At 40.6% G+C, this 23,128-nt stretch overlaps 1 protein-coding gene across 2 annotated transcripts in view; it reads left to right on the top strand.

The window, feature by feature from the left end:
• LOC122028751 (valine--tRNA ligase, mitochondrial 1-like) overlaps positions 1–21,257 on the top strand; it is a 33,690-nt gene extending 12,433 nt beyond the window's left edge. For both annotated transcript variants that reach the window (XM_042587621.1, XM_042587619.1), the window contains 11 exons: positions 12,473–12,530; positions 12,609–12,911; positions 13,006–13,176; positions 13,262–13,458; positions 13,559–13,961; positions 16,716–16,967; positions 17,041–17,535; positions 17,602–17,699; positions 18,220–18,319; positions 18,818–18,963; positions 20,982–21,257. In XM_042587621.1, coding sequence (XP_042443555.1) covers positions 12,473–12,530; positions 12,609–12,911; positions 13,006–13,176; positions 13,262–13,458; positions 13,559–13,961; positions 16,716–16,967; positions 17,041–17,535; positions 17,602–17,699; positions 18,220–18,319; positions 18,818–18,963; positions 20,982–21,150 — 2,392 coding nt within the window. In that variant the 3' untranslated portion in view covers positions 21,151–21,257. The remainder of the gene's footprint in view (positions 1–12,472; positions 12,531–12,608; positions 12,912–13,005; positions 13,177–13,261; positions 13,459–13,558; positions 13,962–16,715; positions 16,968–17,040; positions 17,536–17,601; positions 17,700–18,219; positions 18,320–18,817; positions 18,964–20,981) is intronic.
• The last annotated feature ends 1,871 nt before the right edge of the window (positions 21,258–23,128 follow it).

Below are 23,128 nucleotides of genomic sequence, written 5' to 3'. Positions count from 1 at the left end.
GTAGCTGTTCACCTTCGGCGAACCCCTGATCTAGCGCCAACGTTGGAAGAGGCTTCGACCGGAGGCTTCCTCCCGCTTGGAGGCATCTAATCCACAGACTTTTGCAGCTGCGTCGGCTCTTCGACTTCCATCTGAGCAGGGTGAGAGTTCTTCATACGTCGTCCTCGAGAGGGCGGCCGACCTGCCGACACCGCCATCGTTCGATTGGACCCCTTATCCGAGCTGCCGGTTGGGGCCACTATAGCGCAGTCGATCTCCTACCTGATGTCGCCCTGGCCGACCTAGCGGCCCCTACTTCAATAATTCGTTCCTCTCCAATGTCCAAGTCCAAGGGCAAAACTACTTCATAGCCTTTAGATCCGAGTGGTCGTAGGCATATTACGACCATTATCAAACTACCAACAGACGAATGGAGCCATCCGGATGACGCCGAGTCGTGCTCCCCAGAACACCAGATCAGGATACAAGGTCCCTTAGCCCATACCTGGGCAGATGCTAGGACTAGGGCGGCAACAATTCTGCCCGGGGAGCTGACTGACAGCTGTAGTCAGAAATCCACTTGGGTAAGCCTAACTGGAATTTCAAATTCATTTTTCCCGGTTGGTCGTAACTGACTTCTTTCACTTGTAGTTCTGGATGGAAAGCTAAGCCATGTGCCAAAGCTGGCCTTTCTCGAACATGAAAATAAACAGATGCAGATCTCGGTCGAGGAGACAAGCGCGTTGCAGGTTCGGGTTGAGCAATTAACTGATGAGGTGTTGCGACTGAAGAAAGGCTTAGACACTATCTCTGAGAAACTTTTAGGGTCCGAATGGGTGCTGGTGGTAGAAAAGAACAAAAATCATGACCAGGCCTTCCAACTCGACTGATCGACCAAGCAAGCACATAATTTTAAGGCAAAGATCAATTCTGCCAATGCTAGGAAGCTCAGGGCTATTGAGGACTTGGAGATAAAGAACAAAGAAGTCTGGGTTCTAGCTAAAAAACTCGAGGAGATTGAAAACACATTGGCCGTTGAGCAGGTTGGCTGTATGGCCAAACATGGGAGCCACGAACTCCAGCTTGGCAAGTTCAAAAGAACAGTTGATGAGAAAGCCGTCGAGCTATGAGCGCTGAAGGCTGAGCTGGCCAAACTTAAAGAAGAAGAGCCCGCCCGCCTAGAATCCTATAGGGTGGTGGAGTATCTCCGCTCCAGGGATTTCAATCAGATGCTGACTGATCAGACCATTCAGTTGTTCAGTTATGGCATTGAGGGGACCCTTTAGCAGCTAAAGGACGGCGACTATCTTGAGGTGCCGACGACGTTCAGTAAGAGGGAAAAATCGTGGAAACACTGCTCGAAGACGTGGTCACTAATATGACGTAGTTGTTTTGTTAATTTTGTAAAAGCTCCTTGTACACACTAAGCACTTGTAAAAGTTTACTAAGTTCAGTTCAATGCATTCTCATTCTACTTTCTTGAGTTCTTGATTTGTAGATGTGCTAATTTAAAGCTGTCTTTTAAGACTTAGCTTTTTCGGTCTGCTCGAGCAATACGAAGCGCGAGAGTTCTGTTCGCTTATAACTTGGCCGAACGGTTCAAGAGTCTGGAGGTATGAGAGTTTAACTCACTTATTACTCGGCCTAGCGGTGTGAGAGTCTTTGGCATTTAACGCGAGGATTTTACTCGCTTATAATTTGGCCGAACGACTCAAGAGTATGGAGCCATTAGAGCTTAGCTCACTTATAACTCGACTGAACGACGCGAGAATCTTTGACACTTAGCGCGAGACCTTTGCTTGCTTATAACTTGGCCGAACAACTTAAGAGTTTAGAATGCTATAATTTTTCATTTAAACTTTTTTGTATTCATAGAACAAATATTTTTATAATGTACATAAATTCGATCGTAAACTTACTACCTGGCCCGATAAGGCTATAGATGGTTTACACTCCAAGGCCACTTAAGATTCCTTTCATTCTCATCTTGTAGATAATAAGATCCCGAGCTGAGCTTCTGAATCACTTTATACGGTCCACCCCATGGGGCCTTTAATTTGCTAACATTGCCGACTGACTTGACTTTTTTCCGGACTAAGTCACTGACCTGGAATGATGTGGGAATCACCCTTCGGTTGTAGTTATGCTTCATCCTTTGCTGATATGCTATCCTTTGTTGGTATGCCATTCGACTGCTTTATCTCTGATTTCATCTATCAAGTCTAATTCCATAAGACGCTGCTCAGGATTGTCTTTGTCATACAGGTGTCTCCGATCGGACTCCACGCCTATTTCGACCGAATGGAGTTATACCAGTGGCTTCTCGAGGGGCGGTGTGGTACGACACTTGGAAGTTCGTCGACCCAACTTCCTCTGAGATGATCTAGCCAAGTTCTGAGTCCTCTGAAGATTTCTCTATTAGTGACTTCCGTATGGCCATTGCTCCGAGGGTAGGCTACTGAAGTGAAGGTCTGCAAAATTCCATAGCCGACATACCACTCTCTAAGCCTCCGTTCTTGAAATTGTCTTCTGTTGTCGGAGACTAGCTTGTTAGGAACGCCGAACCAGCATAATATTCTGCCATAAGAATTTGATAACATCTGCTCGGTTATCTTGGTGAGTAGTTCAGCCTCTATCCATTTAGAAAAATAGTCCACAGCTACGAGTAGAAATTTTCTTTGATCGGTCATAATGGGAAAAGGCTTGATAATATCCATGCCCCATTAGTCAAATGGCCAAGAGACGATGGACGCCTTCAACTTTTTTTGTAGGTCGGTGTGGTATATTCTGGTATTTCTGACAAAATAGGCAAGTTGCCACTGTCTGGTCGACATCTGCTTGCAAGGTAGGCTAAAAATATCTAGCCAGTAATATTTTCCAAGTCAGTAATATTTTCCATGGAAAACTTAATCTTTTGGCAGAACGTGGAGACGACCGCTCGGAACTCGTTAATCGCCGGTCGACCCAATATAACATTGTAAGCGGATGGCGCATCCACTATAATAAAATTTGTCGTCCTCGTCCTCTTGAGTTACTCTTCTCTAAGTGATATGGTCAGCCGAGCCTGGCCGATTGGCAACAGTTCATTGTATGTAAAGCCATATAACGACGTTGTCATGGGTTGAATCTCGCCCCGATCAATCTGAAGTTGATCAAATGCCTTCTTGAATATAATATTCACTGAGCTGCATGTATCTACAAAGTACGGTGAATATTATAGTTAACAATTATCGCCTTGATGATCAGGGTGTCATATGAGGGACTTTTACTCCCTCCAAATCTTGAGGAACAAAACTGATCTCTGGTGCCTCCGCTCTCTTTGCTGCATCCGACGGCATGGATTTCCAATCGCCGGGTATATGACTTTCAGGCCCGATTGGAATTACCTTTGGTTGGGCCTCTTATGATTACGTCGAATGTTGCCTCGAGCGGCATTGCTGCGATTCTCTTCTTCTCGGGCTGACGGGCGTGATCGCTCGGCCGATGGCCGACATGCTATTGATAATCTCTTCGTTAGGGCTGCGGCTGGTGCTGTTCAGTAGCTGGCCTGCCTTCCTTGTGTTGTTTGCTCAATCGACAGTGATGTCGGCGATCAGGAGATGGAGATCGATGACGGAATCTTGGAGGGAGTCGGTCGGTGTGGCTTTGGTTTGAGATGGTAGCAATCTCTCATGTTATGATTTGCCGAGTGATGTAGGCCCAACCCGTGTTAAGTCCAATATGAGTCTTCAAACTTCAAACGGACATAACTTTTAACTCAGAACTCAGAATTTGACTGTTTGTTGTCACGTGTGTCGAATTCGAAAACCTACATTTGTTACAGGGGTAACCATAACCGTTAATTTTTAGCCCCAAATTCCGATGTTTAAACCCTTTTTAGGGTCTTTTTGCTATTTTTGGTAACTTTTATTTTTTGGTTATTTAGGATAATTTTCGTATTTCTGGTAATTTTTAGAGAGGATTTGTCTTGATTCGTGTCTTGAATTGAGTTAAAATCATTAAGCTAATTATTTTTCTTTTTGGGTAAACAAGATTGGAATTAAGATCTGTTAATTGTAATTATTTATAATTTTTTTCCTTATTTGAGTCTTAATTGTGGTCTATATAAGAGTCATGTTTAGATGTTAAGAGATTAATTCCTCAAGTTCTAATCAAAAGTTTCCTTCTTGAAAGTTTCTCTTTTTGTCTTCTCCTTAATTGTTCGTTTCGCATCAGTCCACAGGATAATCGCTATCTTGCCTAGCATCAGTTGGTATCAGAACGCATGAAAGTCATTATCATTGTGGCAAAAAGGCGAAACGCTCGCCCCCAGCGCCCCCACTGTACCCGCCTCAAGGCCATCACGAGGGAGGTAAATCGCAGCATCCGAGCGAGCATGTGACGGACAGGGTGTAATACGGGGATAGGGGATTTATTTTCCAGCTACCCCGAGGATCGACCCTGCGACCTCATTGTGGCAACACCCGCCACATACCAACTCGGATGACCCGCGTGAAAGTCATTATCAGATCCAATGGCGGGTCGTCGTGGTCGTAGTTGCGGTCGCAACAACATGCAAGCTTCGGCGGAGGAAGCTGAGCACCGTGGTCATAGCGTCCAGGATATAATGACGATTGAGAATTTACGGAGGTAAGTTGTAGATTTAACCCAGCATATGGCGGTGCGGGATCTCGAAGATCGTGAGATTTCAGATCGTAGATACGAGTCTTCCTTCAAGAACTCATATCACTGGCGGGACTCACCTCAGGATTGTCATGGACGGGAGGAGCGTGCTAGAGACTTTGGATTTCGGGATTTGTCTGAATTTTCTGGTTCGTTGCGAGCAGAGGACTTCATTGACTGGATCAACGAGGTAGAGTGGATCTTCGACTATAGGCAGTTTCAGATCGGATGAAAGTGAAATTAATTACCATTAGACTTAGAGGGCGAGCATTAGCATGGTGGGAATAGATACGGCGCTCTCGGGACAAATAAGGTAAATCTCAAATAATTATCTGGGAAGATATGAAGGAAAACATGAAGGAACACTTCCTTCTCTTTACCTGCACTTAAACTCAAGTCGCTCATTAAGACAGGGCGTGAGAACGGTCGACGAATATATAGAAGAGTTTTTCCAGCTGGTGGCCTGAAATGACCTATCCGATATGGAGGAACAGCAGGTGGCACGCTACTTAGGGGGTCTGCGCTTGGCCTTGCAAGATGTCCTTAGTCTTCATTCACTCTCGACGGTGTCAGAGGCCTTTTAGCTTGCACGGGTGGCTGAAAAGCAATAAAATAGAAAACTAGGGGGGAGAGGCGACCAGAATAATCAACCAACTCGCCCTTAAAATTCTCGTCCCTTACAACAGCATCCACCATAGCAGCCATTGCAGCGACCACCACCGCGTTCACCACTGGTTCACTCTGAAACTCCTGTCAGATGTTATCAATGTGGTGAACAAGGACATATGGTGCACCAATGCAGGTCCTCTTCTACTGATCCAAAGGGTAAAATCGAGGAAGAGGTGATAGAAGATATAATAGCAATTGACGATCCGATGTATGAAAGCATCTGACGAAGTGATTTATGGCGATGGTCATGAGACTTTGGTCAAGAGTCTGACTCCTAAGGGCGATTCGGGGGACAATTGGTTGAGAATCAATATTTTTCATACTACCTGTATCATTGCGGATAAAGTCTGCAAGATGATTATCGACAGCGATAGTTGTGAGAATATAATATTCGCAGAGGCTGTTCAGAAATTACAACTTACAACTGAAGACAGATCGTCATCCTAAACTCTACAAGTTATCTTGGTTGAATAAAGAAAGCGTGGTAATAGTAGACCGATGCTTCGTTTTCTTTTCAATTGGAAATATTTTGATAGTGCTTAGTGTGATGTGGTGGTCATGGATGCATGTCATGTATTATTGGGGCAACCATGGCAGTATGATCGCAGTGCTGTTCATGATGGGCGGAAGAATACCTATACCCTTAACGTCAATGGGAAAAAAATTGTGTTCGCATCGCGGCAGGAAGGAACTACTCTAGATTCGATAGCTAAAAATACTAATATGCTTTCTATATCCAGGTTTTTAGATGAAGTAGAGCAAGGAGTTGTATATGCTTTCCTACCATGCCAAAGCATTGCTCTGACCATGACCGTAAAGTTACTAACCGAAGTACAGCAGTTGCTAGCGGATTTTGATGAGCTGATGCTAGAGGATCTTCCTTCTAGGCTACCGCCGATGTGTGATATTCAACATCAGATTGACCTTGTTTCGGGGTTGAGTTTGCGTAATCGGCCAGCTTTTTGCCTTAGCCCTAAAGAAGCAGAAGAATTGCAGCATCAAGTGGTGGAGTTGCTGGAAAAGGGACACATTCGAGAGAGCATAAGTCCTTGTGCAGTTCCTGCCCTACTAGTATCGAAGAAAGATGGCTCGTGGCGTATGTGTGTCGATAGTAGAGCCATTAACAAGATTATAGTGAAGTATAGGTTTCCAATTCCCCGCTTGGATGACATGTTGGATTACCTATCCGGCTCTAAGGTCTTTTCAAAAATTGACCTTAAAAGCTGATACCACCATATCATAATAAAGTCTGGTGATGAATGGAAGACAACATTCAAGACGCAGCATGAGCTATATGAGTGGATGGTCATGCCTTTTGGACTGTCCAATGCGTCCAGTACCTTCATGAGGTTTATGCATAAGATCTTGCGGCCCTTTAGGGGAAAGTTTGTGGTGATATACTTTGACGACATCCTCGTTTACAGTCCGACATCGCAATCACACTTTGATCATCTCCGTGCTGTCTTTGAAAAGCTAAAAACGGAGTGCTTATTTGTAAACAAGAAGTGCTCTTTCTTTACTACATCGATAACTTTCCTCGGCTTTATTGTGTCTACTGTTGGTGTATATGCAGATCAAACCAAGATAAATGCAGTCTTGCAGTAGTCTCAACCGAGGACCTTGCACGATGTCAGAAGCTTCCATGGTTTAGCTTCTTTCTACTATCGGTTCATTAGAAATTTTAGCACTCCGATTGCTTCTATCACGGAGTGTCTCAAGGGAAGAGATTTTAAGTGGTATAAAGAAGTAGAGACTAGCTTTTAATTGCTCAAACAAAGGATGGCCAAAGCACCCATTCTAGCCGTTCTTGATTTTGACAAAATATTCGAGGTCAACTATAATGCATCCAGCGTAGGTATCGGGGGTGTTTTGAGTCAATCTGATTCTGGGCAACCTGTTGCTTTCTTCAACGAGAAGCTCTCTAGGTCTAAGAAAAATTATTCTACATACGACTTGGAGTTCTATGCTATTGTTCAGTCCTTGAAGCATTGGCGACACTACCTAGTACAGAAGGAATTCATCCTGATCATGAAACATTAAAGTATATCAGTAGTCAACACAAGCTCAGCAGACGGCATGCCAAGTGGGTGACTTACTTACAAGAGTTCACCTTTACACTAAATCACCAAGTGGGAAGTCTGAACTGTGTCGCAGATGCTTTGAGTCGGCGTTCTTCATTACTCACCTCCATGAATACTAGCGTTGCAGACTTTTAGGTTTTTCCAGATATGTATGCAGTTTATCCATCATTCGGAAGGATATTCCAGGAGGTACATGATGGTTATCGGCATGATTTTATTTCGCATAATGGTTATCTGTTTCGTTGGTTGCAGTTGTATAGTCCAGACTGCTCTCTAAGGCAGCAGATTATGAGCGAGCTTCATAATGAGGGGCACTTTGGACGTGATAAGACGTTGACCCTCATCTCTGTCAATTTCTATTGCCTAAGTTGACCAACGATGTGACTCACTTTGTTGATCGATATTTTGTATGTCAGTGGTCTAAGGGGGTTCTAACCAATGCAGGCTTATACACTCCCCTACCCATTCTTGAAGCTCCTTGGCACGATGCCAGCATGGATTTCGTATTAGGATTACCCCGCACCCAACAAACGTCAGACTCAATTCTTGTTGTTGTTGATAGATTCTCAAAGATGACGCATTTCGTAGCTTGCAGGAAGACTATGAATGCTAGTTGGATTGCCCATCTTTACTTCAAGGAGATCGTGCGTTTACATGGTGTTCCTCAGCCCATGACTTTAGATCGAGATACCAAATTCATTAGTCACTTCTGGAAAAGCTTATAGGGGAAATTGGGGACACAATTAAACTAGCAACTTTAGCAGTGCTTACCACCATCAGACGGATGGTCAAATTGAGGTGGCGAACCGGAGTCTGGGTAATCTTCTGAGACGCCTTTCAGGAACTAATCCAAAATAGTGGGACTTGGCGTTACCTCATGTAGAGTTTGCCTACAACAGATTGAAAAATAAGGCCACGAGATTGAGTCCTTTTGAGATTGTCTATGGCCGGAATCCATCAGGAGTTTTAGACTTAGCCCTTGTTCCATGTGTAGGGTAAATTTGTCCTAAAGCAGATGAGATGACAGAGCATCTTCGAGGTATTCATGAGCAAGTGAAATTGGCAATTATAGAAAGCTAATACTAAGCATGAGGCTCGGGTCGATCGTCATCGTCGACAGGTGCTTTTTGAGATTGAAGATTTTGTCTGGGTTGTATTGACTCATGATCGTTTCTCTGTTGGAGAATATGATAAGCTAAAAGATCGAAAAATCAGACTATACGAGATACTGTAGATGATTAATGACAATGTTTACAGGTTGCACCTTCTTAGTCATCTAAAGACTTCTGATGTCTTCAATGTGAAGGACCTAACTCCTTATTCGACGATTGCTAATGAAGTTAATCTAAACTTGAGGGTGAGTTCTTTTCAAGCCGGGGAGACTGATGCAGGTCTAATCCGTGTTGAAGTCTAATATGAGTCTTCAAACTTCAAACGGACATAACTTTTGAATCGGGACTCGGAATTAGGCTCTGTCTGTGGTCACGTGTGCCGAATTTGAAAACCTACATTTGTTAACCGTAACTGCCAATTTTCAGCTCCAAATTTCGACGTTTAAACCTTTTAAGGCCTTTTTGCTATTTTTCAGTTTTTTTTGGTATTTAGGGTAATTTTCATATTTTTGGTATTTTTTAGAAAAGATTTGTTTTGATCTGCGTCTTGATTTGAGTTAAGATCATTATGTTAATTACTTTCCTTTTCGGGTAAAAATCTATTTCCTTTCTTTACAAAATTGGAATTAAGATCTGTTAATTGTAATTATTGTAATTTCTTTTCTTATTTGAGTCTTAGGTTGTGGTCTACATAAGAGTCATATTTAGATGTTGAGAGATTAACCCCTCAAGTTTTAATAAAAGGTTTCCTTCTTGAAGGTTCCTCTTCTTGTCTTCTCCTTAATTTTCCGTTTTGCATCAGCCCGTAGGATAATCGCTATCCTGCCTGACATCATTGAGCGATGATAAGAGCAGAAGAGCGGAGTCCACTGTCAGGGCTCGATAAATTTTGTCTGCTCTGCCTCCACATGTTGGATTGCATGGGCTCGGGGCTCCTGATGTTGTTGAGCTGTCCCCGTTCGGAGCCCCTTTGGTGGCTGGTGGGTGTGGGCCGCTCGGCGCTCCGGGGCGACTGGCGGCTCAGGAATCACTTTTTTCTTCCGAGCTGACTGAGCCTCCTTAATGTTGATGTACTTAGTCTCGCCCGTGCAGATGGTCAAAGTCTCTCGGGGGCTTCCGAATTGGTGAGCGAAAGAAGTCGCCATCTGTAAGTCCATGCGAAAAAGAACTTATCAAGTTATCCGGGGTGGTCGATGGGACGTCCATGACTACTTAGTTGAATCTCTTATTGTAGGCCCACAATGCTTCCTTGGGCCCTTGTGCTATAGGAAAGTCGTTCGGAAGTCTTTGAAGCTGTAGATGGATCGATTGGCAAGCGTTTGAACTATCTCTGTGCCAATCTGGAGAGCGTGGTAAGGAATACTTGACACTTGACTCCGTTGGTGTACTGGTGGAGAGTGACCATGTTGTCGAACTTTATTAGTTGGTCTTCGGGGTCAGTTGACCCCGATCGTCAGAGGCCTATAGTGAGGTGGCAGCTGATCATTGAAGATTTCTTGGGAGAACTGCCTATTGATTCGCTTGGGAGAGTCATCGAGTCGGGGTGTTTTGCCTTTGTGCTTATCTTGGACGATGCATTCTCAGAAGAGGATCCTTGTGTTCTTTCAGCTCCGCCTTGCTCTTCTGAGGCGTGCAGAATAATGCCTGGTGATATAGGATTGGCGGGTTCGGTGCTTCCTAGAAGGTGCCAGTCGGCCTGTTGTTCGTCTTGCGGTCGACGGGGTCTTCCGCTCAAGCTCTTAGGTTAGCTCGTTGGCCTGTCACCGACGTGGCTGGGTCGTTCGGTGCTCAGCAGTCGGCTGCTGTCACTTGTTGTTGTTGCACCATCTTTGCAGCCCTGGCACTTACAGCATCTCTAAATCTTCTTGGGTTAGCGTCGCGGTGGTGAGTCATCCAACGTCTTCCATTTTCATGTTTCGGCTATAAGTGAAGATTCCCACAGACGACGTCAAATATGATCCTGTTTGAAAGCGGAGAAGACGGTAGGCTGGGAATGTGGCTTTGCAATTGACTTGATGGAGACTCCTCACTGCCCTACAAAACCAAGAGCGTTAGTGCCAAGCCGGGAAGGGGTTCCCGGCGTTGACCTTCCGACGCTCAAGTCAGTCCTCGACTTAGTGGAGAAGAATATAAACAGTAGCCAAAGCGTGTAGAGTAACAAGATATCGCATACTTTCGCCTGTGGATGGAAATCCCCTTTTATAATGTCACTGTAGTGTTTGTGCATGTATCTCAAAGCATATGCACTCTTTCCAAAACGTCCTAAGAAAAACCAAGTCAAAAAGTGTCTCTGATACCTTTTCTTAAGCGAGCACACAAATCTATAATGTGATAGGTTGGAAGCTTCTAAAGTACGATTTGCTCGCTGGACATGCTTTGTTATCAGTGGCACAAACTTCTAAAAGGGTAAGATGAGATATGTAGGTGGGTCCCACTATAGGCCGATCGGAGGATGTCCCAGCTTGGTCGCATTGAATAAAGCTATTTTCCTTCACTCAGCTTTCCTGTTGTCGGAGAGCTGCCTTTTGTCTGACCGGACATGCCGTCCGATCGGCAGGGACGGTGGTCCTGGAGATTTACTATTTGACTCTTAATCTCAGTCTCAAGTTTTCAGAGGATAGCCGTCTAGACAGTTACGTCCGATCGGCATTGGAGGCCCGTTCAGCCAACTTCATATGTCTGTGGACCTGGGCTTTTGACTGTTTTTTCTTTGACATCTACGTCAGCTGCTCTTCCATGCTTTGACCCATCTTTGGTGGGGTCCTCTTCATCACCGTATCAATACGAATTGAGTAAGTTCTCCTATAGGTAGATGATTCACATCAGTAGCTCTTCTCGGAGAACTGATTGTTTAGAAGAGCAATTATAGGCAGGTCTAGATGCCCAGTACAAAGATAAAATATAGGTTTATAACCGTAGCAACATTTAAGTTTAGCTGAATCAAATAACTTACTAACTAGGGAAATGCTCCTCTAGAGTCAGCTTGATTGGGACAATTAAACTGCTACGGACATGACTTTTGATCTCTCTTCCAAGAGAAAACAAAGCATATAAGGATTGATTGCCACTTCTTCAGACTCCAACTACCAATTAGCAAATTTGCTAAACCAAAACTGGGTCTAGGATTCTATGTCAAGTTCCAAGTAGGTGACCGGCTATGGGCATGGCATGATGCCTACAAAGGCTACATGGCAATTTCACAGCATAATTAGGTTCGCAAACTTGACTTAAGTGGGTGAAGTTCTCAATTATTAGATACCCATTTCCATTCCTATCCTCTCATTGAAGATTGATGAAGCCATCGAAGCAGTAGCTTCTTTGATGTCTTCTGGTTGCTGTCATTCTCTGGTCGATGTCAAATGCTGAGGATGTGGCTTGATTGATGTCCACTGATTGAAGAGGACTGAAGGACGAGGGTTGAGTAAGAAGCACCTTTAAAGAAGAAACATTTGATTACATGAAGAGTTGAAAAAGGCGATGTAGCATAAAAGAGAAGGCTATGAACAATAAATTTTTTTATCCTTAAAGTATTGTGATTGTTTTTCTCGACAGTTATAAATCTGGTATTTTCCATAGTGATCTGCGAATCAATTCGTTTGTGGAATTGGGTGTATTCATATGGAATCAGGTTTATTTGTATCAAATCACCAATTCTTAACCCACAATTCGTCCATATGGGTGGTATCATTGGGGTCCTGATTGAAGCAAATCATTCAATTTGAATTGCTAATAACAGGATTCTTATAACTGTCTGTGTTGGACTTTAAGAAGTTAGAGATTTGTTTAGCTTCCATAATCTCTTTGCAGCTATAAACTGATGGAATGCGATTTCTTATTGCATAAGCCTATGTGGTCACATAAACAGCCTATCAAGTTGGATTTCAAAATAGTGGTTGCAATGTTCAATCTTATTACTCTCAGTTTTTGTTTTCTGGAAACTTTTCACATTGATGTATGGTCCTATTTCAGGGATCATCGTCTTGTCAATTGGGACTGCACGTTACGAACTGCAATATCTGATATTGAGGTATGGGTGAAATTTTATTTAAAATTGCATTAAATGTTCTATTAGCTTTGATACTCTTTATTTGTCTACTAATTTTAGGTTGATCATGAGGAAATTACAGAAGAGACCTATCGAAAGGTCCCTGGTTATGAGCATGAAGTTCAGTTTGGTGTCTTGACTTCCTTTGCTTATGCACTTGAGGGAGGCATGGGTGAGATTGTAGTAGCTACCACAAGAGTGGAAACAATGCTTGGTGATACTGCAATTGCTGTTCATTCTAAGGATAAACGGTATGCTCATCTACATGGAAAGTGTGCCGTGCATCCTTTCAATGAGCGGAAGCTACCAATAATATGTGATGATATCCTGGTTGATCCTGAATTTGGAACTGGGGCTGTCAAGGTAAGCTTGTATCTCCACAAACAGTTTTATAATCAATCACTACATCTGCCTTTTACTGTGTTAAAATACTTATCTTCCTGAAATCATATTGCAGATCACTCCTGCACATGATCCAAATGACTTTGAAGTTGGAAAACGTCATAATCTTGCTTTCGTTAATATTTTTACTGATGAAGGGAAGATTAATAGCAATGGCGGTGCCGACTTTGAAGGGCTGCCTAGATTTGCAGCCCGTGTAGCTGTTGTAGAAGCATTGAAGGCGAAGGTATACGTGCATCTACTTTATTTGCATTTATTTTCATTTAATTTTGTGATTTCACCAATTTTATTGTATTTCTTCCTTTGAACAGGGTTTATACCGAGGAGCTCAGAAAAATGAAATGAAACTTGGCATTTGTTCTAGAAGTAATGATGTGGTGGAACCCATGATAAAACCTCAGTGGTTTGTTGATTGCAAAAGCATGGCAAAACTAGCTCTTGATGCTGTCATGAGTGACGATAAGAAGATTGAGATTATTCCACATCAGTATGAACAAGAATGGAAAAGGTAAATTCAGATTTGTAGCTGACTGAAGCTGAGAGTTTACATGTATTTTTCTAATAGGTCATCTATTTTGGTCGTTAATCTTGTTTGTTTATAAATGCAGATGGCTTGAGAATATACGTGACTGGTGCATTTCGAGGCAACTTTGGTGGGGACATCGCATCCCTGCCTGGTATGTGACAATTGAAGATGATCAACTTAAAGATGTGGGTTCTTACAATGATCATTGGGTGGTTGGAAGAAATGAGCAGGAGGCAATCATTGAGGCAAAAAAGATTTTCTCAGGGAAGAAATTTGAGATTGCACAAGATCCAGACGTGCTGGATACATGGTTTTCATCTGGTCTTTTTCCATTGTCTGTTCTTGGCTGGCCAGACGTTACACCTGATTTTAAGGCATTTTATCCTACTACTGTGCTTGAAACTGGACATGATATCCTTTTCTTCTGGGTTGCACGGATGGTTATGCTGGGGATGCAACTTGGTGGTGATGTGCCCTTCAGAAAGGTATGTAAACATTCATAACAGGAATTACTAGGATTATATAGCAACTTCATATGATTTTTGCAGTTCAAAGAGTAGCATTTATGTAACTTCAGTCAAAGATATTATGAACTCTCCTGCCTGCAAAATTTGAGGGTTTGAATAATTTAGATAATAACAAGGAACAAAGTTGGGATTTGGGTCTGTTTTGGGTTGCAGATTTGACTTTATGGTAGTTGATCAAAAAAGTGCTCAGAAAGTGATCAGTTTTGTATACAACAACAACAACAACCAAGCCTTTTCCCACTAGGTGGGGTCGGCTGTATGAATCCTTTTATGCCATTGAGCTCTATCTCCTATTATATCATCATCTAGATTTAAATAAATTTTATCTTATTTTATTGTTGCTAACCAAGTCTTTTTTGGTCTTCCTTTTCCTCGTTTGATATACATGTTTATCATAGTTTCACATCGCCTTACTGGAGCATTTATTGGTCGTCTAAGTACATGTCCGTACCATCTTAAACGTGTCTCTCGGAGTTTGTCCTCACTAGATGCAACTCCGACTTTCTCTCTAATGCTCTCATTCCTTATTTTGTCCATCTTCGTATGTCCACACATCCACCTTAACATCCTCATCTCTGCAACTCTCATCTTATGCTCATGTGCTCGAGTCATAGCCCAACATTCAGCTCCATATAACATAGCAGGTCTAACAGCGGTACTTTACGGTCACATAAAACACTCGACGCTCCCCTCCATTTCACCCATCCAGCTTGTATTCTATATAAGACGTCTCTCTCAATCCCTCCATCATTTTGTAAAAATGATCCTAAATATTTAAATCTCTCGGTTCCGGGCAATTCGTCCTCTCCTATCTTAACAATTGTTTCATTATTTCTAATATTGCTAAACTTAAATTCCATATATTCTGTCTTTAATATACTAAGCTTAAAACTTTTCTCTTCTAGTGTTTCCCTCCAAGATTCTAGCTTAGCATTTACTCCTTCACGTGTCTCATCTACCAAAATAATATTATCTGCAAACAACATGCACCACGGTACTGTATCTTGAATGTGCGCAGTGAGTTCGTCCATAATTAGTATAAAAAGATAGGGACTTAGGGCTGATCCTTGATGTAACCCTTTTCAGTTACTCCCCCTATAGTCTTTACTCTGGTCGTTACATCCTCATACATATCCTTAATTAGTTCAATATATGTTACGCTAACACCTCTCTTTTCTAAAATTCTCCATATAATTTTTCTTGGGACTCTATCATAAGTTTTTTCTAAGTCAATGAATACCATGTGTAGATCTTGTTTTTGCTCTCGATATTTTTCAATGAATTGTCTAAGGAGATGTATAGCTTCTATTGTCGACCTTCCAGACATGAACCCAAATTGATTTTCTGTCACTGTGGTCTCCTTAATCTTTTTTCTATTACTTTTTCTCAAAGTTTCATAGTATGACTCATTAGTTTAATACCCCTATAGTTTGCAAAATTTTGTATGTCTCCCTTGTTCTTATATAAGGGAATTAGAGTACTTATCCTCCATTGATCAGGTATTCTTTTCGTTTTCAATATCATGTTAAATAATTTTGTAAGCCATTCAATACCTTGTTTCCCTAAGCACTTCCATACCTCTATCGGAATATCATCTGGTCCAACGGTTTTTCCATTGTGCATCTCATTTAAAGTTTGTTTTATTTCTGATGTTTGAATTCTACGATAAAAATTAAAATTTCTATGCTCATTTGACCTAATTAAATTACCTAAGTTAAGTTGGTCACCTAAACCTTCATTAAAAAGTTACGGTCACCTATGTTCGAATGGGATTTCTCTTTAAGTTGGTCACCTATGTTCGAATGGGATTTCTCTTTAAGTTGGTCACCTATGTTCGAATGGGATTTCTCTTTATTTATTATAAAGGCATTATTGACCAAAATGAAAGAAAAAACTGAGCAGTTCTGTGCTGTTTAAAAAGAGATAGGGAGACGAGAAAAGAAATAGTGCCGTGCATTTAAAGAGAGAGATGATTGAAAGAGGAAGAAAGAGAAAGGGAAAATAATGAAGTCATTGCCCTTTGTTTTCTGTGGTGGTATATTTTCTTCTCTGGCATGCTTTCTGTGCTTACAACTGGTATGGCACTGGTGTTCCTTGCTGCAGTGTTGAGCCTTGAGGCATTGGCTCAGAGTCTAAATCCTGCAAAATTATTGTATTGTGTAATAAAGAATTCTCAAGGTTATGTTTTTTATGCCAGCTGAGCGGAAGCAGAAATAATGTGGTGAAACAACATGATAACGTCATCACTCAAGGAATATTTTGCAGCTTCAACCTCTATACCTCATAGTGTCTACCATAGTTTGACCTATTTGTACTTGATGTGATTGTATCCCTTGATATATTAACATTAGAAGTATTGTCTTAGGTTGTTGCAACAATTTACTGTATTTCCTTTTGCTTTGCCAAGATATACCTATAAATATTTTCCTAATTGCCTCAATGCTACTTTTCTTATTCATAAGTTGTCAAACAACACAGTTGTCCAATGGATATTGATGTACATTACAATCATATATTGTATTGTTGCCCTCCTAGCTGTTCACCAAATGTGCTATCTTTGTAGCACACAATATTTTTTTCCATTGACAATTTAGTTTGCTTTTCAATTGCCACACTTTTTCCATACTAGATATTGCTTGTTAGGAAATGCTTCTATTTAGCACATGAAATTGGCTACTTTACTTGGGCACTTGTACTTTTTATTATCTTCAGGTATATTTGCACCCTATGATAAGAGATGCACATGGCCAGAAAATGTCAAAGTCGAAAGGCAATGTTATTGATCCGCTAGAGGTAACAAATGGAGTTTCACTGGAAGGCTTGCACAAAAGGTTGGAAGCTAGTAATTTGGATCGAAGTGAACTGGAAAAGGCAAAGTTGGACCAGGCTAAAGATTTTCCCAATGGTATTCCTGAATGTGGTGCTGATGCTCTTCGCTTTGCTCTTGTTTCTTATACAGCTCAGGTCATCTTCTTCTCATATTTAGTTGACATTTCAAAGCTTGTCTTGTGGAATTAACATGGTTTTTTCCTGTCAGTCGGACAAGATAAATCTGGATGTCTTGAGAGTTATTGGCTATCGACAATGGTGTAATAAGTTGTGGAATGCTATACGTTTTGCGATGATGAAACTTGGAGATGATTATGCTCCACCAGAGAAGCTTGATGTGAAATTCATGCCACCTGTTTGTCAGTGGATACTTTCTGTCCTAAACAATGCTATAGCCAAAACTATATCATCCTTTGAATTGTACAAATTCTCAGATGCAACTACAGCAGTATATGCATGGTGGCAATTTCAGCTCTGTGATGTATTCATTGAAGCTATCAAACCCTACTTCATCGATTCAAAGTTTGAGTCTGCTAGAGCAGATGCTAGGCATACATTGTGGATCTGTCTAGATACTGGCTTACGTTTGCTACATCCCTTGATGCCATTTGTTACTGAAGAATTATGGCAGCGTCTTCCTCAAATAGAAGGGAGCTGCAGGAAGGAATCTATTATGATTTCAGATTACCCTTCAGTTATAGAAGTAAGCATTGTCTTACCTTGAATTTGTTGTCAAATTTTAAGATTTTAATCCTCCACTTTTCTGTAGGCTTGGTCAAATGAGAAAATCGAGAATGATATGGAGATCGTCAATGCTACCGTGAGGAAGCTTCGATCCTTGCGTCCACAAAGTGACAGAAGTGAAAGGTTTTTTAAACAGAATCTATCAAAACAAGTTTTCTTGTTAGTCATGGATTTAAATGCTTGCTATTTATAATAATATGGTTTCAGACCAGCATTATCAGTACGTCATATATATATATATTCTTCAGGTTAATTGACTGTCTTTTGTTTCCATTGCCCACTAGTCTATCCAAATTTCAGGAGCAAACATTGTAGTTAACATATCCCTTAGAACAAAATTCTTTCATTCCTCTCTATGAAAATGTAAACAAGCTGCAAAATGTTCACTAACCAATTTGGTAGTCAGTTTCTTAAGGGGATGAAATTTAAATTCCAGAATTATATTGTTCTAGCTATTCTATGAAATCCAGTCTGTCTGTTCATGCTGTGTTGATTACATTTATGAAATGATGCCTATCTAGAATGGTTGAAATGACAATGTCATGCTGGTTGACAAGTATCTTACTAAATGTGCATGATAATTTTAGTTTGCTTCTTGATGGATGGGAAATTTTATTGATATCTGTTTATATCCTCATTTCAGATATCCGGCTTTTGCAATTTGTCGGCAACATGATATTGCCAACACCATGAGGACCTATGAGTTTGAGATACTAACACTTGCCACAGTCTCTTCTTTGAAGGTTAATCTGTTGTCTATATCAAGCTAGTTGACATTTGGTGACATATCTTATTTGTTTTATTATGCAATAGAAGTTCAGAAAATATAATGTCTTCTTTTGTTCCTAATTTTTCCTTTTGAGTTTCCAACCTAATGATATTAATTACGCGGATAATGTTTTATTACCTCTCTTTCAGATTTGTGCTACCTATTTTCCATGTCACTCGAGTTATTTGATTTATGGTCTATGCTGTGGTTCCCTTCAATCAGCTAAAATTCTTCATTTGAATCTTGTATTAGCCCCAAGATGCATGGCATTTGAAACTTGTAGTTTTTAGTAGATTGATCCTTCTCTTTTGTACTATTTGGTTCCTTTTGTTGCACCTTTGCTCATTTCATTTAGTTTTGGCTTCACCATGTTAATTCCACCGCCGCTATTCTCTTTCTGATTATGCATTAACTCAACAAAATGTTTGTGATCTCTTGTTGAAATATTAATCTATGTTGTCGATTTCTGCAGGTCCTAACTGAGAATGACATGGCTCCAGCTGGATGTGCAGTTGATGTTGTCAATGAATCACTGTCTGTATATCTCCAACTCCAAGGAACACTTGATGCAGAAGCTGAACGTGAAAAGCTGAGAAAAAGAAGAGAAGAGATACAGAAGTAATTTTCACTGCATTTTTTTTAATGTCTCTCCTGTTATTTATTTATCTTTGGAGTTGTAAATGGCGGTAGGCAGTGGTGAGACTGACTGCCTCTGCCGCTTATACAGTTGAATTTTTTTGACTATATATATATATATATATATAAATGTTCTCCTGCGGTGCATTTCTTGCGGTTTGGTGTGGTTGCCTTCCTGATCGATCTGGTGACCGATCAGGGAACCTCCTGATTGGTCTCTGGACCGATCAGGGAACCTCCGCTTCTCCCGGCGTTTGCCGGTGATCGGCGTTTGACGCTGGCGGAACACCCCTCGGCCGGATCACAACCGGATTCCGGCCGAATCGCGGCCGGATTCCGGCCAGATAGCTGCCGGAATCCGGCCGTTTCATGGCCAAATCTGCCGCGACGCTAGCAGCCGCAACGCTGCCGATTCTGGCCGCGATCCGGCCGGAATCCGGTCGCGACCGGATTTCGGCCAGATCGCGACTGAATTCTGGCCGGATCGCGGTCAGAATCGGCAGCGTTGCGTCTGCTAGCGTCGCGGCGCAGACGACCTGATTCCGGCAGCCATCTGGCCGGAATCCGGCCGCGATTCGGCCGGAATCCGGTTGTGATCCGACCGAGGGGTGTTCCGCCAGCGTCAAACGCCGATCACCGACCAACCGCACCAAACCGCAAGAAATGCACCGCAGGAGAACATTTCTATATATAGATATATATATATATAATATTTTGTTACCTTGCGCACTTGTTGGGTGTACGCCCCTGGGCGACCTGACAACTCCGAATGTCTTGATGCACCCCGGGCGCCCTGATTCTCAAAAGTGAATCTGGGCGTCGAGGGTGCATCTGGACGCCTAGAGTTGTGAGGGTCATCCAGGAGTGTGCACCGAACGAGTGTATAGGGTAACAAACCTCTCTCTCTCTCTCTCTCTCTATATATATATATATATATAGGAGTGTGCACCGAACGGGTGTGTACGGTAACAAACCTATATATATATATATATATATATATATATATATATATATATATATATATAATAATTTTAGTAGGCTTAAATACATTAATTAAAAAAAAATTAATCTAAATATTTAATTATGTTTTAATTAAGTCTATTTAAATTATCTCAATTATAGTTAGGAGTTGATTAAAATTATTAATCGGTTAAAAAAGAAAAACCTAACTTTCTTTCTATTTCGATTTTGGACGTGTTGCTGGACCCGAGCGATGTGTCTGGATGTAGGGTTCGGGGCAATGCATCCGGGCCTGTCGCCGGGCTCGGGCGATGCGTCCGGGCTCGGGCGATGCATTCGGGCCTGTCGCTTGGCTTGGGCGACGCGTTCGGGCTCGTGTGAGGGGTCCAAATTAGTCGTCGGGCCCAGGAGATGCTCCCGGACTCATTGTGGCGTGCTGACGTCGTACTTGTGTAGTGCCAGTCCGGCGAAATGGTGAGATATCAACTTAATGACGATGGCAGCGACAGCCGCTTACGTAGACTTTTGACCGCTTAAAATACTGCCTTTAATTCAAGTGGTGCGGTTGATGTCCGTCTCCCATCTAGGTGGCTGCCTCAGCGACCATTTAGAACCTTGAACCTTCACTGTTGATCTCCAGTAACCATGCACCGCTTTTAGCTCTCCAGTGCCCGGACATTTTATCTCATTGATGCCAAGAGATATTTAACAATTTCAACTCCTTTAATGGTGATGAATCAGTGAACCAAATCCTGCAAACCGGTTTTCTTTTATTGACCAAAGAAAATATTTGAAATTTGCAGTTGTAAGCGCTACATTCTTGTTCTGCCGTTATTAAAGATGATTATTTGAATTTAGTCCATTTGCATAGTAAATCTAATTCGCTTAATTTGTCTTATTAGTCAGCCACTTTTTAAGTGTATTTATTTCCTTAGTTATAAATTTTAGTTCCTTTACTTGTACTTTTAACTGTATTTATTTCCTTAGTTATAAATTTTAGTTCCTTGTACTCATTGTATGCTTTTTGGTGATACTGGCAGGAAGCATGATCTTTTGGCACAGGAAGTGAATAACGCAGGTTACAAAGAAAAAGCCCCTCTGAGCATCCAAGAAGAACAGATGAGGAAACTAAATGCTTATTTGGAAGAACTTAAGATTATTGATGAAGCGGAACAGGATTTGGAGACAAGAATATGCGAGCAAAAATAACTATTTTGAGTTTCTTAATACCATGTCCTGATTGCTTTTGATACTCCTGTAAGTCTGATTTTGTAACTGATTTAGATTATTGATCATTTATCCCATCTTCTATCAAATTGCTGGCCCGAAACTGATGAATCCTACTAGTTGATTGCTGCATTCCATTTATACAAAGTTTTGAAGACCTACCTGGGAGGATAAATTTTTTTGATCATTTCAACCAGATCAGATTGATAACCGGTTCTTAGGTTTAATTGCTTGACCCACTGGGTTCGATGGAGGCAGTAAACACTCCGTCTTCTACTTCTAGTTAAGTTGAAGTATCTGATTGTTGGGTAAGCAGTTGTAGAGGAAGTAGCTGATTGTTGGGTGAGAAAGAGGTTGTTGGGTGAGCAAAAGTGGGTTGTTGAGTGAGCACAAGAGGATGTATCTGATCCTGTCTTTCTTTGAAGTATTAAAAATATACAGGTATGCAATTTTGATTGATTTTGTGAATTTATCATCTCAAAACATCATATATAAGCTTTAGAATCATAAGTCCTGTGATTCAGTCTATGAATTGTTCAACCATTGCAAGAACTTTTTGTTTTTCTTATATTCTTTGTTCCCTTAAATTGTTCGCCTTGCTCTCTTCTAATATGACTAATTTTAATTTAATACAATTAGTCATTTAGATAATTTATTTGGATAAAAATTAAAAGGGTGTATTTTTCTTATTGGAATCCTCCATGTCTTTTCTTTTTATTTATCATCAAAACGTCTTATCCTATTTTTATCCATTTTCTTCTTGAAAGTATCCTTATTCGAGGTCCATAATTGTCATAATATGTAGTTCCATTAACATTAGTAATATTATATTGTAATCATTATAGTTTATAATTATTATAATATAGACACTTCGTCTCTAGTAAATATTGATTAATATTATATTATGAATAGTAGCTAGTTCAACGTAGATATTTCATCTTCGTCAATATTGATTAATATTATATTATAGTAGTTATGGATGTAGCTACTTATCAAAAAACTAAAGGTTTTTTTTTTTAAAAAAACTAGGCTGAAGGGAGATGGAGTATTGATTAGATAATAAATTTAAAACTAAGAGTGTTTTTTTTTATGATATTAATAATAATAATACTAAGGGTCCGTATTTAATTTTTATCTATTTTATTTTGTTGTCATTAATAATAATTAAGTTATGAATGCTAAATTATATATTGAGGAAGGCAAATTATATTGACTTATTTAGGGATTAAAATACTAAAGACAATTGATATATTTTTTAAAAAATATCAATAATGTTGTGAAATTAGAAGTAATTGCATACCAGAAGCAAATATTATTGCATACGAAAAGAAAGTACTTATGGTACATAAGCATCTTAAAATTCTCATGCTCATGCATTATATAAATTAGGAAGTTATGAGAGATGATGGGTTATTAAGCAATGATGGAGTGGGATCCTCTAGATCGTGACCCCTAATCCGCTCCTAGACTAGGGGTTTATAAAGGCGGAGTCCATGAAGGTCCATATATATGTTATTTGACAACACTTCTCCTTGGATGTCCATAATTAAGGAATCCGTCTCATTAAAATCTTACTAGAAAAATCCGATGGGGAAAAAACCTAGTGAAAAAAAGAGTATGTCATGCTGTAACTGTATTACTATAAATTTACCAGATAACATAATATGATATAGTGAGAATTTACTCCTTCTATTTGAAATATTATTTGAGATCTCTATATCACCACATGCCAATACCATGTATTAATTTCTTAAATGTTGTTATATGTAATGCTTTGGTGAATAAATCTGCCAAGTTATTACTAGAGTGAATCTGTTGAACTTTAATATCGTCATTCTTTTGTAGATCATGAGTGAAGAACTTTGGCAAAATATGTTTAATTCTATCCCTTTTGATGTACTCTTCCTTTAATTGAGCTATACATGTCCCGTTATCTTAATACAATATTGTTTGAATTTTC

The sequence above is a fragment of the Zingiber officinale genome, chromosome 10B, assembly GCF_018446385.1.
Source record: "Zingiber officinale cultivar Zhangliang chromosome 10B, Zo_v1.1, whole genome shotgun sequence".
Classification (NCBI taxonomy): Eukaryota; Viridiplantae; Streptophyta; class Magnoliopsida; order Zingiberales; family Zingiberaceae; genus Zingiber; species Zingiber officinale.
Note: the sequence above shows the minus strand (reverse complement) of the source record. Positions and strands in the feature narration are given on the sequence as shown.